The 15,000-nt window shown below is 42.0% G+C and overlaps 1 protein-coding gene across 1 annotated transcript in view; it reads right to left on the bottom strand.

Moving 5' to 3' along the window:
* The window catches only part of LOC310822446 (cone cGMP-specific 3',5'-cyclic phosphodiesterase subunit alpha'-like), a gene marked incomplete at both ends in the record, with an annotated part of 33,561 nt that overhangs the window by 12,585 nt on the left and 5,976 nt on the right, over positions 1-15,000 (bottom strand). The window contains 11 exons of the mRNA XM_083694783.1: positions 419-502; positions 920-994; positions 1,138-1,201; positions 2,363-2,470; positions 3,355-3,455; positions 3,700-3,787; positions 4,123-4,232; positions 4,788-4,895; positions 11,769-11,915; positions 12,642-12,707; positions 14,553-14,696. Coding sequence (XP_083550909.1) covers positions 419-502; positions 920-994; positions 1,138-1,201; positions 2,363-2,470; positions 3,355-3,455; positions 3,700-3,787; positions 4,123-4,232; positions 4,788-4,895; positions 11,769-11,915; positions 12,642-12,707; positions 14,553-14,696 — 1,095 coding nt within the window. The remainder of the gene's footprint in view (positions 1-418; positions 503-919; positions 995-1,137; positions 1,202-2,362; positions 2,471-3,354; positions 3,456-3,699; positions 3,788-4,122; positions 4,233-4,787; positions 4,896-11,768; positions 11,916-12,641; positions 12,708-14,552; positions 14,697-15,000) is intronic.

The raw sequence follows: 15,000 nt of genomic DNA, 5'->3' as shown, positions 1-15,000 counted from the left end.
AATGTCTAAACTTAACCAGTCTTAGTTAATGCCTAAGCTTAACCAGTCGAAGTTAACGGCTAAACTTAACCAGTCAAAGTTAATGCCTAAACTTAACCAGTCACCCGAAATGCAAATCGTAATTCCAAAAGCAAGTCGTAATTCACGTAACTCTTATGCACCGGTATCTTAAGTTTTGGACGTATTTCACATAAAAACAGGTTGTCAAGTGCTGGTATTACGATCCCCCAGATCGTATTTTCCTGGTCTGCAGAAACTATCCCTCAGACCGTAATAATTTGGAGACTGTTTAGTCTAAAGCACTCCGAGCCATAATTCAGTAAATCACATGAGACAGAGAGGCTTCGATGAAACCAGGAGCAAAGAGGAGCTCATTTAGGGTGCCACGAACCGTTTTCCTAAAGGTAATTTACAGTACCTTGTACACAAAAGTGCAGACGAAATCGATGAAGCCGCACTGCATCTTGGGTAGCTCGTCAGCATGATTCCTATCCATCATTGGCTGAGGAGGAAGCAGGTGGTTTTATCAGGAGGCAGAATCACCAGAATCATACACAGCTGAGATGAGAGCAATAGGGTTTACCTAGAATGCCTAGAATACCTAGAATACAAGCAGTTTTCATTGTAACCCTCAAGTTTAATATATATGCAACATACACAAGAATGCCCATTTCCATAACAAGAGAAAAAGTATAGCAGAATATTATAACTATATGAAACGGCCGTTGTGAGGCATGTGAACACTTCTATTTCGTGTGTTATACGGAGGTACATATGTAATTACACAAATGTGAAGAATGACAGCAATAATGCACAGAATTACATGTATGTAATGACAGAAATAATGTATGTAATGACAGAAATAATGTATGTAATGACAGAAATAATGTGCAGAATGACAGAAATAATGTGCTCTTACAATGGGCTGTTGGTCCAGAACACTTTTCTCCAAGTCTCCCTGCTCCCAGAACTCTGCTGCCACCATCAATGCAACCTGGGACCAAAGAGAATCAACAGAACCATGAGGGAGAACCATGTGTGACGCCATGTTCGGGCCTCACAAAGATAAGTTCTGTAAGTTACAGTTCACTTCTGTGGGCCAGGATCTTAAACCGTGAGGTAAAGAGGTGAACTCACCTTGCTTTGGATCTCCCATGGCTTTGCAATGGCTGACAAGTCACAAGCTGTCATCATCATTGCCCTGTGTGAGAGACAACTGATTTAGGCAACGTTGGGGAAATTATTCATGTAATATAGGGTTGTCAGTCGATTAAAAAATGTGTTGATTAATCTTTTCCTCTTAGATTATTGATCTACCGATTAATCTAATGTGGAAATGTGATTTAATTTGCTCTTATTTTTCACCTGGCAATTTAGGTGGTCACTTATTTTCTGAACATTCCTAGACAAGAACCCCAAAGTGGTGCATAACAATGAAGAGGGAGTAATAGAATCCTTTACATTAACAATGAAACGATGGCCTCCACATCAAAAGTGAAAATTGCTATTCCCATTCGCATAGATGGAGACAAAAGGGTGCTGATTGCTTGACCTGAGCTTCCTTGGTACAGCACTCTTGTTTACAGTACTTGGCTACATGTCACTCAAGCTTTAACTCATTCAGCGCCGAGGCTGAATAAAGTCGTCCAAACTGTCAACATTCTAGAGTGCCAAGGGTGACTTTATTCACCAAAAATTAAAAACCAAAAAAGTTCTTGCCCTTGGTCTGATATATTTCTTTCTAAAGAATTAGTTGATTCATCTGATTAATTCATTCATCTGTACAACCCCATTATAATACAACTAATAACACATCAATCTCTCTGCATGGCGTGGGTGTTATGATGGACAGTACATTAAATGTATGTAGTTGAAACAGGAGTTGAAACAACTACCAGTTATATACTGTACTATTTCACTGATTAATAATTGAAATTGATTGGTTGTTACTATACCATTTACATGACAATCTCCTTCCTGATTGGTTGTTTCTATAGCATATATTTTTTTTTATATAGGCATTTCTGCTTTATTGGGATAGAGACAGTAGAGATTGACAGGAAGGATGGGAGAGAGAGGAGGGACGATATGCAAGACGTGTCGAGGGTCGGAATTGAAACTGGAACATTGCAATTATGTGGTATGCGCATTAGTGTGCTACGCCACTAAGCGCCCCCATTACTATAGCATTCACATGACAATCTCCTTCCTGATTGGTTGTTACTATAGCATTTACATGACAATCTCCTTCCTGATTGGTTGTTACTATATCATTCACATGACAATCTCCTTCCTGATTGGTTGTTACAAAAGCATTTACATGACAATCTCCTTCCTGATTGGTTGTTACAAAAGCATTTACATGACAATCTCCTTCCTGATTGCGTTGTTGGAGACATAATTGATCCTCTCTGCCTCCTCTGGCATTTTCTCTGTGGCATCCACAATCTTCTGGAACATGGTTCTTTTCCTGGAGAACAGAGGGGAGTTATGTCAGTATCCTTAGACCTGCATGCTGTGCTCTAAAGTTCTAGCTACAACTTCATGCTAAGCGGTTATCCTGTATGTTTGAACGGTAAGATATTGTAACTTTTTTTTTACTATAGGGTCTTCAATATTTTTTTTATTGGATGGAGACAGTGGAGAGAGACAGGAAAGTAAGGAGGAGAGGTTATGTCAGCAGGGCATGGCCCGGATACAAACCCATGCCGACATGGGCATGTGTGTGCAGTGTAGGCTGCGGTGCCAGACCACTGGACCACCCACCCCAGGCCACGGTACTAGACCACTGGACCACCCCAGGCCACGGTACTGGTACCAGACCCCTGGACCACCCCAGGCCATGGTACTAGACCACTAGACCACCCCAGGCCACGGTACTGGTACCAGACCACTGGACCACCCCAGGCCACGGTACTGGTACCAGACCACTGGACCACCCTAGGCCACAGTACTGGTACCAGACCACTGGACCACCCCAGGCCACGGTACTGGTACCAGACCACTGGACCACCCCAGGCCACGGTACTGGTACCAGACCACTGGACCACCCAGGCCACGATACTGGTACCAGACCACTGGACAACCCCAGGCCACAAATATTGTTACTTTAGCTGCTATCAACAGCTTATTATCATCTAATGATGACCCTATACTGGACCAACCAGATTTTAAACCTGGGACATTTGTGGCAAATCAAAACATGCATTAGCCCACTGAGCTAAAACTTAGTCATTTGTTCTAGAGAGCTAACAGCCAAGGTTGGTCATTAAACGAGTGTACTTTATCAAGCCATATCTGACAGTCAAATATAGACTACCAGAAAACTTGTAATGGATTGGAATGAACTCATACTTGAAGTAGAGGGCCAGGTCAGTGGCAATGATGGCGACTTCAAACAGATGTTGCACCGTCTCGAACTGACGCTTCTGGAGGTTCTGAAAGATGTTGAGGTCCTGCAGAAGAAGACACAGGGTTAGCAATTAGCATGACAACACTGAGTTGCAATATTCAAGCATTCATTTGGAGGAGAATGTTGCACAGTAGGCCTACTGTATAATGCCAATGGGCATCACAACCATCGATAGATCAATTCCAAAGTTTTGAATTCCAGTGGTTGTAACAACAGCATGAAAATAAGAGCATAAAATATCAGCAGACCAATATAGTCTCAACAGAAATATGAGAGGACCCCCCCACCTCGGCCCCCATGAGGGTCTTGCTGTACTCCAGATGGTGTCTCTCCATGATTGAGTTGCTGTGGAGCTTAGCCAGAGGAGACAGACTCCTGGAAGACAGGGGACACAGAACAGGGTTTCAATCCCCTGTCTAACACACCCAACAGTGTTACTGTTCCTTTATCAACTGAATCAATTGTTCTGATACAGTTTTGTCTGTCAATTGTATCTTTATGGAGTGTCTTACCCCTGATGCTCAGGTATTGAACCTGTGTCATTGGCACAACCCAATACAGTGTAAGCCCCCTTAGCTAAAGCTGAGGCGATGGCCTTAGCTCTCGGTGCTAAGACAAGGCAAGGTTGATCGTCATGGAAGTGGAGTTCACTAAACCACTTTCACTATACTGGGTACTTCATAAAAACAGCTAATCTTAGAAGTTCTTACTTTGTCTGGTACAGATTGTTAGTTCCTCTGTGGTCGATATCATGACAGAATCCAGCTGCAACCATGGCAAAGGTCTCCAGGTCAGAGTAGTACTTCTTCAGTTTGCCTGTCTGTGGGAGAGAAGGAAATTCAAATAAAATTTGAATGGTCATTTAAGCAATATACAGGACACCATTTAATGAAATGCTTTAGGGTGAGCAACTCCTCAACAACACAACAATCAAACAATATCAATATCAATTAGCAGTGCGATGCCATAATAATACCAACGTTCTGTTACTAAACATGTATTACGTTTTGTGGCCTTCTGCTACACATGTTCTCTCCTCTAAGATGGTTTGTATTGTACTATTCTATTGTTTTAAGATGATTTTCATGTTTTATTTTCACACATACATTTGACTGTTTTAGTATGTTTTATTACTTGATTCTATTGATGGCATTAAGATGATGTTTCATTGTCACACACTACACATGCACATCAGGGGAGGCTGGTGGAGATAGAAATTGGAGGACGGGCTCATTGTAGTGTATGGAATGGAATGAGGAATCCCATGCAGGACAATGAGCCCGTCCTCTGATTTCTACTTCCACCAGCCTCCCCTGATGCACATACACAAAACAGTAGGCAGTATGGACAGGGTATCATGTGACATCAGACGTACCATTAGAAGTGTGAACATGGTCTGGCCCACGTTGAAACCGTGTCTCCAGTTGTGGTAGGTGATGTCACGGTAACCCTTCCGAACCGTGTACATCCATCTTGTCAGGGTCTAAAAGGGCGGCAGGTAGCCTAGAGGTTAGAGCAATCGGTGGGTCGCTGGTTCGATCCCCACCCCAGGAGGGAGCTGGGTGTGAGCTGGTGACTGGAGGGTTGCTGGCATCACGTCTAAGGTGCCGTTGTGCCCTTGAGCAAAGCACTTAACCCCTAACTGCTCCAGGAGATGCAGATGGCTGACCCTGTGCCCAGAGCTCTGTTGTCCCTGGGGGGTTTGCACATGTATTGTCTCGTGGGGTTGTGTGCAGAAATACCACATTCCAAACAGTTGATTGGTGATTAATTGGTAAATAAAACATGGTTTGTTTGTTTGGTTTAAAGGGACAGAAGAATCAAGAAATATCAGTGCTGATGTCCTGTATGTTCTGATGACTCTGAAACGATACTACCTTCCACGTTGCCTTTACAACTCTTCAGTTCTCAGTCTAAGACAGTTAGGGATCAATGCGTAGACTACAGTACATTTGAGGCATTGTCTCTTAATTCCTGTGTGATGCAAATCCTTCCATCCGCTAGCCAGCGCCGATTGACGATGACAGTACATCAGATTACTGCTGTTTCCCTCATGTAGCATGTATGTCAATTCAGCCATAAGGTATGATCTAAACACTATGTCTGTACAGTATACAGCATACAGAGGTATCACATCTAAGGTGCCTACACTGCTGTTGTGCCCTTAATCCCTAACTGCTCCAGGGGCAACGAAGATGGCTGACCCTGTGCCCAGAGCTCTGTTTCCCCTGGGGGGGGGGGGGGAGATGGCTGACCCTGTGCCCAGAGCTCTGTTCTCCCTGGGGGGGGGGGGGGGGGGGGGGAGATGGCTGACCCTGTGCCCAGAGCTCTGTTCTCCCTGGGGGGGGGATGGCTGACCGTGTGTCCAGAGCTCTGTTCTCCCTGGGGGGGCTGGGGGGGCACAGAGTGTGCATGTGTGTTGTCTTGGGGGAGGGAGGGGGGGGGGATTTGTGCAAAAATTACCACATTCCTGCGATTGATTCGATTCGATTGCATGGCGAATAAAACATTGTTTGTTTATAAGATATCAAAGACCCTATAGTCCAGATATCAAAGACCTTATAGTCCAGATATTAAAGACCCTATAATCCAGATATCAAAGACCCTATAGTCCAGATATTGAAGACCTTATAGTCCAGATATTGAAGACCTTATAGTCCAGATAAATTTACATTCAAGGCTAAATGCCATGAATGTAAATGTAGATATTGAAGAACCTATAGTCCAGATATTAAAGACCCTATAGTCCAGATATTAAAGACCCTATAGTTCAGATATTAAAGACCCTATAGTCCAGATATTAAAGACCCTATAGTCCAGATATTAAAGACCTTATAGTCCAGATACATTTACATTCACGGCTAAATGCCATGAATGTAAATGTAGATATTGAAGAACCTATAGTCCAGATATTGAAGACTGTATAGTCCAGATATTGAAGACTGTATAGTCCAGATATTAAAGGCCCTATAGTCCAGATATTGAAGACCCTATAGTCCAGATATTGAAGACCCTATAGTCCAGATATTGAAGACCCTAGTCTATAGTTCAGATATTAAAGGCCCTATAGTCCAGATATTGAAGGCCCTATAGTCCAGATATTGAAGACCCTATAGTCCAGATATTGAAGACCCTATAGTCCAGATATTGAAGACCCTATAGTCCAGATATTAAAGACCCTATAGTCCAGATATTGAAGACCCTATAGTCCAGATATTGAAGACCCTAGTCTATAGTCCAGATATTAAAGACCCTATAGTCCAGATATTGAAGACCCTATAGTCCAGATATTAAAGACCCTAGTCTATAGTTCAGATATTAAAGGCCCTATAGTCCAGATATTGAAGGCCCTATAGTCCAGATATTGAAGACCCTATAGTCCAGATATTGAAGACCCTATAGTCCAGATATTGAAGACCCTATAGTCCAGATATTAAAGACCCTATAGTCCAGATATTGAAGACCCTATAGTCCAGATATTGAAGACCCTAGTCTATAGTCCAGATATTAAAGACCCTATAGTCCAGATATTGAAGACCCTATAGTCCAGATATTAAAGACCCTATAGTCCAGATATTGAAGACCCTATAGTCCAGATATTGAAGACCCTATAGTCCAGATATTGAAGACCCTAGTCTATAGTCCAGATATTGAAGACCCTATAGTCCAGATATTAAAGACCCTATAGTCCAGATATTGAAGACCCTATAGTCCAGATATTGAAGACCCTAGTCTATAGTCCAGATATTAAAGACCCTATAGTCCAGATATTGAAGACCCTATAGTCCAGATATTGAAGACCCTAGTCTATAGTCCAGATATTGAAGACCCTATAGTCCAGATATTAAAGACCCTATAGTCCAGATATTGAAGACCCTATAGTCCAGATATTGAAGACCCTAGTCTATAGTCCAGATATTAAAGACCCTATAGTCCAGATATTGAAGACCCTATAGTCCAGATATTAAAGACCCTATAGTCCAGATATTGAAGACCCTATAGTCCAGATATTGAAGATCCTATAGTCCAGATATTGAAGGCCCTATAGTCCAGATATTGAAGACCCTATAGTCCAGATATTGAAGACCCTATAGTCCAGATATTGAAGACCCTATAGTCCAGATATTAAAGACCCTATAGTCCAGATATTGAAGGCCCTATAGTCCAGATATTGAAGACCCTAGTCTATAGTCCAGATATTGAAGACCCTATAGTCCAGATATTAAAGACCCTATAGTCCAGATATTGAAGACCCTATAGTCCAGATATTGAAGACCCTAGTCTATAGTCCAGATATTAAAGACCCTATAGTCCAGATATTGAAGACCCTATAGTCCAGATATTGAAGACCCTATAGTCCAGATATTAAAGACCCTATAGTCCAGATATTGAAGACCCTATAGTCCAGATATTGAAGACCCTAGTCTATAGTCCAGATATTGAAGACCCTATAGTCCAGATATTAAAGACCCTATAGTCCAGATATTGAAGACCCTATAGTCCAGATATTTAAGACCCTAGTCTATAGTCCAGATATTAAAGACCCTATAGTCCAGATATTGAAGACCCTAGTCCAGATATTAAAGACCCTATAGTCCAGATATTGAAGACCCTATAGTCCAGATATTGAAGACCCTATAGTCCAGATATTGAAGACCCTATAGTCCAGATATTGAAGACCCTATAGTCCAGATATTGAAGACCCTAGTCTATAGTCCTGATATTAAAGACCCTATAGTCCAGATATTGAAGACCCTATAGTCCAGATATTGAAGACCCTATAGTCCAGATATTAAAGACCCTATAGTCCAGATATTGAAGACCCTATAGTCCAGATATTGAAGACCCTAGTCTATAGTTCAGATATTAAAGGCCCTATAGTCCAGATATTGAAGGCCCTATAGTCCAGATATTGAAGACCCTATAGTCCAGATATTGAAGACCCTATAGTCCAGATATTGAAGACCCTATAGTCCAGATATTAAAGACCCTATAGTCCAGATATTGAAGACCCTATAGTCCAGATATTGAAGACCCTAGTCTATAGTCCAGATATTAAAGACCCTATAGTCCAGATATTGAAGACCCTATAGTCCAGATATTAAAGACCCTATAGTCCAGATATTGAAGACCCTATAGTCCAGATATTGAAGACCCTATAGTCCAGATATTGAAGACCCTAGTCTATAGTCCAGATATTGAAGACCCTATAGTCCAGATATTAAAGACCCTATAGTCCAGATATTGAAGACCCTATAGTCCAGATATTGAAGACCCTAGTCTATAGTCCAGATATTAAAGACCCTATAGTCCAGATATTGAAGACCCTATAGTCCAGATATTGAAGACCCTAGTCTATAGTCCAGATATTGAAGACCCTATAGTCCAGATATTAAAGACCCTATAGTCCAGATATTGAAGACCCTATAGTCCAGATATTGAAGACCCTAGTCTATAGTCCAGATATTAAAGACCCTATAGTCCAGATATTGAAGACCCTATAGTCCAGATATTGAAGACCCTAGTCTATAGTCCAGATATTGAAGACCCTATAGTCCAGATATTAAAGACCCTATAGTCCAGATATTGAAGACCCTATAGTCCAGATATTGAAGACCCTAGTCTATAGTCCAGATATTAAAGACCCTATAGTCCAGATATTGAAGACCCTATAGTCCAGATATTAAAGACCCTATAGTCCAGATATTGAAGACCCTATAGTCCAGATATTGAAGATCCTATAGTCCAGATATTGAAGGCCCTATAGTCCAGATATTGAAGACCCTATAGTCCAGATATTGAAGACCCTATAGTCCAGATATTGAAGACCCTATAGTCCAGATATTAAAGACCCTATAGTCCAGATATTGAAGGCCCTATAGTCCAGATATTGAAGACCCTAGTCTATAGTCCAGATATTGAAGACCCTATAGTCCAGATATTAAAGACCCTATAGTCCAGATATTGAAGACCCTATAGTCCAGATATTGAAGACCCTAGTCTATAGTCCAGATATTAAAGACCCTATAGTCCAGATATTGAAGACCCTATAGTCCAGATATTGAAGACCCTATAGTCCAGATATTAAAGACCCTATAGTCCAGATATTGAAGACCCTATAGTCCAGATATTGAAGACCCTAGTCTATAGTCCAGATATTGAAGACCCTATAGTCCAGATATTAAAGACCCTATAGTCCAGATATTGAAGACCCTATAGTCCAGATATTTAAGACCCTAGTCTATAGTCCAGATATTAAAGACCCTATAGTCCAGATATTGAAGACCCTAGTCCAGATATTAAAGACCCTATAGTCCAGATATTGAAGACCCTATAGTCCAGATATTGAAGACCCTATAGTCCAGATATTGAAGACCCTATAGTCCAGATATTGAAGACCCTATAGTCCAGATATTGAAGACCCTAGTCTATAGTCCAGATATTAAAGACCCTATAGTCCAGATATTGAAGACCCTATAGTCCAGATATTGAAGACCCTATAGTCCAGATATTAAAGACCCTATAGTCCAGATATTGAAGACCCTATAGTCCAGATATTGAAGACCCTAGTCTATAGTTCAGATATTAAAGGCCCTATAGTCCAGATATTGAAGGCCCTATAGTCCAGATATTGAAGACCCTATAGTCCAGATATTGAAGACCCTATAGTCCAGATATTGAAGACCCTATAGTCCAGATATTAAAGACCCTATAGTCCAGATATTGAAGACCCTATAGTCCAGATATTGAAGACCCTAGTCTATAGTCCAGATATTAAAGACCCTATAGTCCAGATATTGAAGACCCTATAGTCCAGATATTAAAGACCCTATAGTCCAGATATTGAAGACCCTATAGTCCAGATATTGAAGACCCTATAGTCCAGATATTGAAGACCCTAGTCTATAGTCCAGATATTGAAGACCCTATAGTCCAGATATTAAAGACCCTATAGTCCAGATATTGAAGACCCTATAGTCCAGATATTGAAGACCCTAGTCTATAGTCCAGATATTAAAGACCCTATAGTCCAGATATTGAAGACCCTATAGTCCAGATATTGAAGACCCTAGTCTATAGTCCAGATATTGAAGACCCTATAGTCCAGATATTAAAGACCCTATAGTCCAGATATTGAAGACCCTATAGTCCAGATATTGAAGACCCTAGTCTATAGTCCAGATATTAAAGACCCTATAGTCCAGATATTGAAGACCCTATAGTCCAGATATTGAAGACCCTAGTCTATAGTCCAGATATTGAAGACCCTATAGTCCAGATATTAAAGACCCTATAGTCCAGATATTGAAGACCCTATAGTCCAGATATTGAAGACCCTAGTCTATAGTCCAGATATTAAAGACCCTATAGTCCAGATATTGAAGACCCTATAGTCCAGATATTAAAGACCCTATAGTCCAGATATTGAAGACCCTATAGTCCAGATATTGAAGATCCTATAGTCCAGATATTGAAGGCCCTATAGTCCAGATATTGAAGACCCTATAGTCCAGATATTGAAGACCCTATAGTCCAGATATTGAAGACCCTATAGTCCAGATATTAAAGACCCTATAGTCCAGATATTGAAGGCCCTATAGTCCAGATATTGAAGACCCTAGTCTATAGTCCAGATATTGAAGACCCTATAGTCCAGATATTAAAGACCCTATAGTCCAGATATTGAAGACCCTATAGTCCAGATATTGAAGACCCTAGTCTATAGTCCAGATATTAAAGACCCTATAGTCCAGATATTGAAGACCCTATAGTCCAGATATTGAAGACCCTATAGTCCAGATATTAAAGACCCTATAGTCCAGATATTGAAGACCCTATAGTCCAGATATTGAAGACCCTAGTCTATAGTCCAGATATTGAAGACCCTATAGTCCAGATATTAAAGACCCTATAGTCCAGATATTGAAGACCCTATAGTCCAGATATTTAAGACCCTAGTCTATAGTCCAGATATTAAAGACCCTATAGTCCAGATATTGAAGACCCTAGTCCAGATATTAAAGACCCTATAGTCCAGATATTGAAGACCCTATAGTCCAGATATTGAAGACCCTATAGTCCAGATATTGAAGACCCTATAGTCCAGATATTGAAGACCCTATAGTCCAGATATTGAAGGCCCTATAGTCCAGATATTGAAGACCCTATAGTCCAGATATTGAAGGCCCTATAGTCCAGATATTGAAGACCCTATAGTCCAGATATTGAAGACCCTATAGTCCAGATATTGAAGGCCCTATAGTCCAGATATTGAAGACCCTATCGACCAGTTAAAAAATATAGAAGCAGACTTTTTCGGGAGCAGGTATTTTCTTTTTTTCTCAGCTCACTGTACCTCTGCGGGGACTTTGAACTTCTCCACCACCTTGAGCTCGAAGAAGCAGCGGATTCCACACTTGATGAGGTCAACCTCAGAGATGAGGAAGTCACTGAAGTGGAACTCCAGCAGGTCAACAGCCTTGGCCTCAGGGATGTTGGACCTCTGCACACAGACACACACACAGACACACAGACACAGGCACATACACACACACACACACACACACACACACACACACACACACACACACACACACACACACACACACACACACACACACACACACAGACACACAAACAGACACACAAACACACATACATAGACACAGACACACACATATACACACAGACACAGACACACATACACACAGACATAGACATAGACACAGTCATACACACAGACAAAAACATAGACACACACAGACAGACACAGACACACACGTAGACACAGACACACACAGACAGACACAGACACAGACACACACATAGACACACACAGACACACACAGTCCAAACAGTTAGTATAGGTTGATGTTTCAACTGACAGTTGGGTCACATATTTGATAGCTACTGTATATCTACTGTACAACTACTGAATAGTACTATATATCTATATCTGTATTTATCTGTATTGATACATCCATATGTAGTATCTGCATATTTTCACATTTCATTGTAATTTAAGGGCATCACCTCTTAAGCTGGACAGGCCAATGTAAGGGCCCAAATTCTGCTTTAATTTGATTATTAATTTGATTATTGTTTACTTTATCTCCTTGTCATGTATAGTATGCTAGGTGGGTAAAAAATGGTCAAATAGTGCCTTCAGCAGAAGAGGTTAAAAGGGCATCACCCATGTTGGGGTGTCACCAGACTGTGGGAGTCTTACCAGAAGCTTTAACATCTCCTTCTGGTCGCAGTCCTCCGGTGCATTATGCAGCTTCTCCTGAGTGTTCTGCAGGAACAGAGTTAACACTCAAACGACAGGGCCGAACCAAACCGTACTCTGCTAGCTGGGATATCATTTCTCTCAAATTTTCTTTGTGAGCAGTGTTCCAGTTCAGCCCAGTACAGCTCAGCTCAGCCCAGTACAGCTCAGTTCAGCTCAGTTCAGCTCAGTTCAGCCCAGTACAGCTCAGCTCAGCCCAGTACAGCTCAGTTCAGCCCAGTACAGCTCAGTTCAGCCCAGTACAGCTCAGCTCAGCCCAGTACAGCTCAGTTCAGCCCAGTACAGCTCAGTTCAGCTCAGCCCAGTACAGCTCAGTTCAGCTCAGCCCAGTCCAGCTAATCCCAGTACAGCTCAACCCAGTACAGCTGAGCCCAGTACAGCTCAGCTCAGCTCAGCTCAGCCCAGAATGGCCCAGTACAGCTCACCCCATCCCATCCCAGTACAGCCCAGCCCAGCCCAGTACAGCTCAGTCTAGTACAGCCCAGCCCAGTACAGCTCAGTCCAGTACAGCTCAGTCCAGTACAGCTCAGTCCAGTACAGCTCAGTCCAGTACAGCTCAGCCCAGTACAGCTCAGTCCAGTACAGCTCAGCCCAGTACAGCTCAGTCCAGTACAGCTCAGTCCAGTACAGCTCAGCCCAGTTCAGTTCTGTAGTGCAATAATGAGGGTGTAACGTGTACTGTACAGGTCTGTCTGTATACATATCAACAGTTAATACATACTGTGTTTGCGTATATATTGTGATGATTGTTGTACCATGACGATAATGTGAGGATGCTTGTGATGAAGCCTCCTGGTCAGGGCTCCTCAAAACAGACATTTCTATCTGCATGTGACATAATATATACCATTTTAGCTGACGCTTTTATCCAAAGAGACTTACTTGCTTAAATTTTTCAGTGTAGACTCACTGAACAATTTATTAGGAACACTATACTAACACTGGGTAGGGCTTCCCTTTATTAGGAACGCTATACTAATACTGGGTAGGGCCTCCCTTTATTAGGAACACTATACTAATACTGGGTAGGGCCTCCCTTTATTAGGAACACTATACTAATACTGGGTAGGGCCTCCCTTTGCTCTCAAAACAGCCTAAATTCTTCGTGGCATTGATTCCACAAGATGTTGGAAACATTCCTTTGAGATTCTGGTCCGTGATGACATGATTGCATCATGCAATTCCTGCAGATTTTTCAGCTGCACTTTCAAGCTGAGAATCTCCCGTTCTACCACATCCCAAAGGTGTTCTATTGGATTCAGATCCGGAGACTGGGAAGGCCTCTGAAGAACACTGAACTCATTGTCATGTTCATGAAACCAGTTTGAGACGACTTTTGCTTTGTGACATGGTGCATTATCATGCTGGAAGTAACCATTTGAAGACGGGTAAATTGTGTCCATGAAGGGATGCACATGGTCAGCAACAATACTCAAACAGGCTGTGGCATTCAAGCGATGATTGATTAATATTAAAGGGCCCAAAGTGTGCCAAGAAAACATTCCCCACACCATTACACCACCTCCATCATGAGAAGGTGTACAGGTGTTCCACCACCTCCACCATGAGAAGGTGTACAGGTGTTTCACCACCTCCACCATGAGAAGGTGTACAGGTGTTTCACCACCTCCACCATGAGAAGGTGTACAGGTGTTTCACCACCTCCACCATGAGAAGGTGTACAGGTGTTCCTAATAAAGTGTTTGGTGAGTGTATATGTTCCCAGTAGGAATCGAATCCACAACCTAAGCATTAGCGCTCTACCAACTGAGCCACAGAGGAGCATGTATGAATAGATAAATAAATAAGAAAGGTCAGTAGATGTGTCAGGGGTCGAGGACGCAGGCTCACCAGAATGGTCTGGACTTCAGTGGGCGTGGCCATAGATTGGTACATGAGCACCTCCTGGGCGATGTCCTTCCTGTTCTCCATCTTGTTTAGCTTGTCATAGGTGTTGCATGCCAGTGTGGACCAGCCCAGGAACTGTGTCAGCGCCTGGAAGAACACAAACAGCTCAGTACAGCTCAGTACAGCCCAGTACAGCTCAGTACAGCCCAGTACAGCTCAGCCCAGTACAGTTCAGTTCTGTATTGCAATAATTAGGGTGTAACGTGTACTGTACAGGTCTGTCTGTACCTAGGTCTGTCTGTTGGAGGTGGAATAAATGTAAACGATTTAACTTGAAATTCAATCAAACAGAAGTAGCAATAATTGAGGTAGTGAAGAAGCTGAAGTAGTAATAATTGAGGTAGTGAAGAAGCTGAAGTAGCAATAATTGAGGTAGTGGTCAGAGGCAAGT

This window comes from Argentina silus (assembly GCF_951799395.1).
Source record: "Argentina silus genome assembly, chromosome: X".
Lineage (NCBI taxonomy): Eukaryota > Metazoa > Chordata > Actinopteri > Argentiniformes > Argentinidae > Argentina > Argentina silus.
This window is presented reverse-complemented; position numbering and strand designations above follow the sequence as displayed.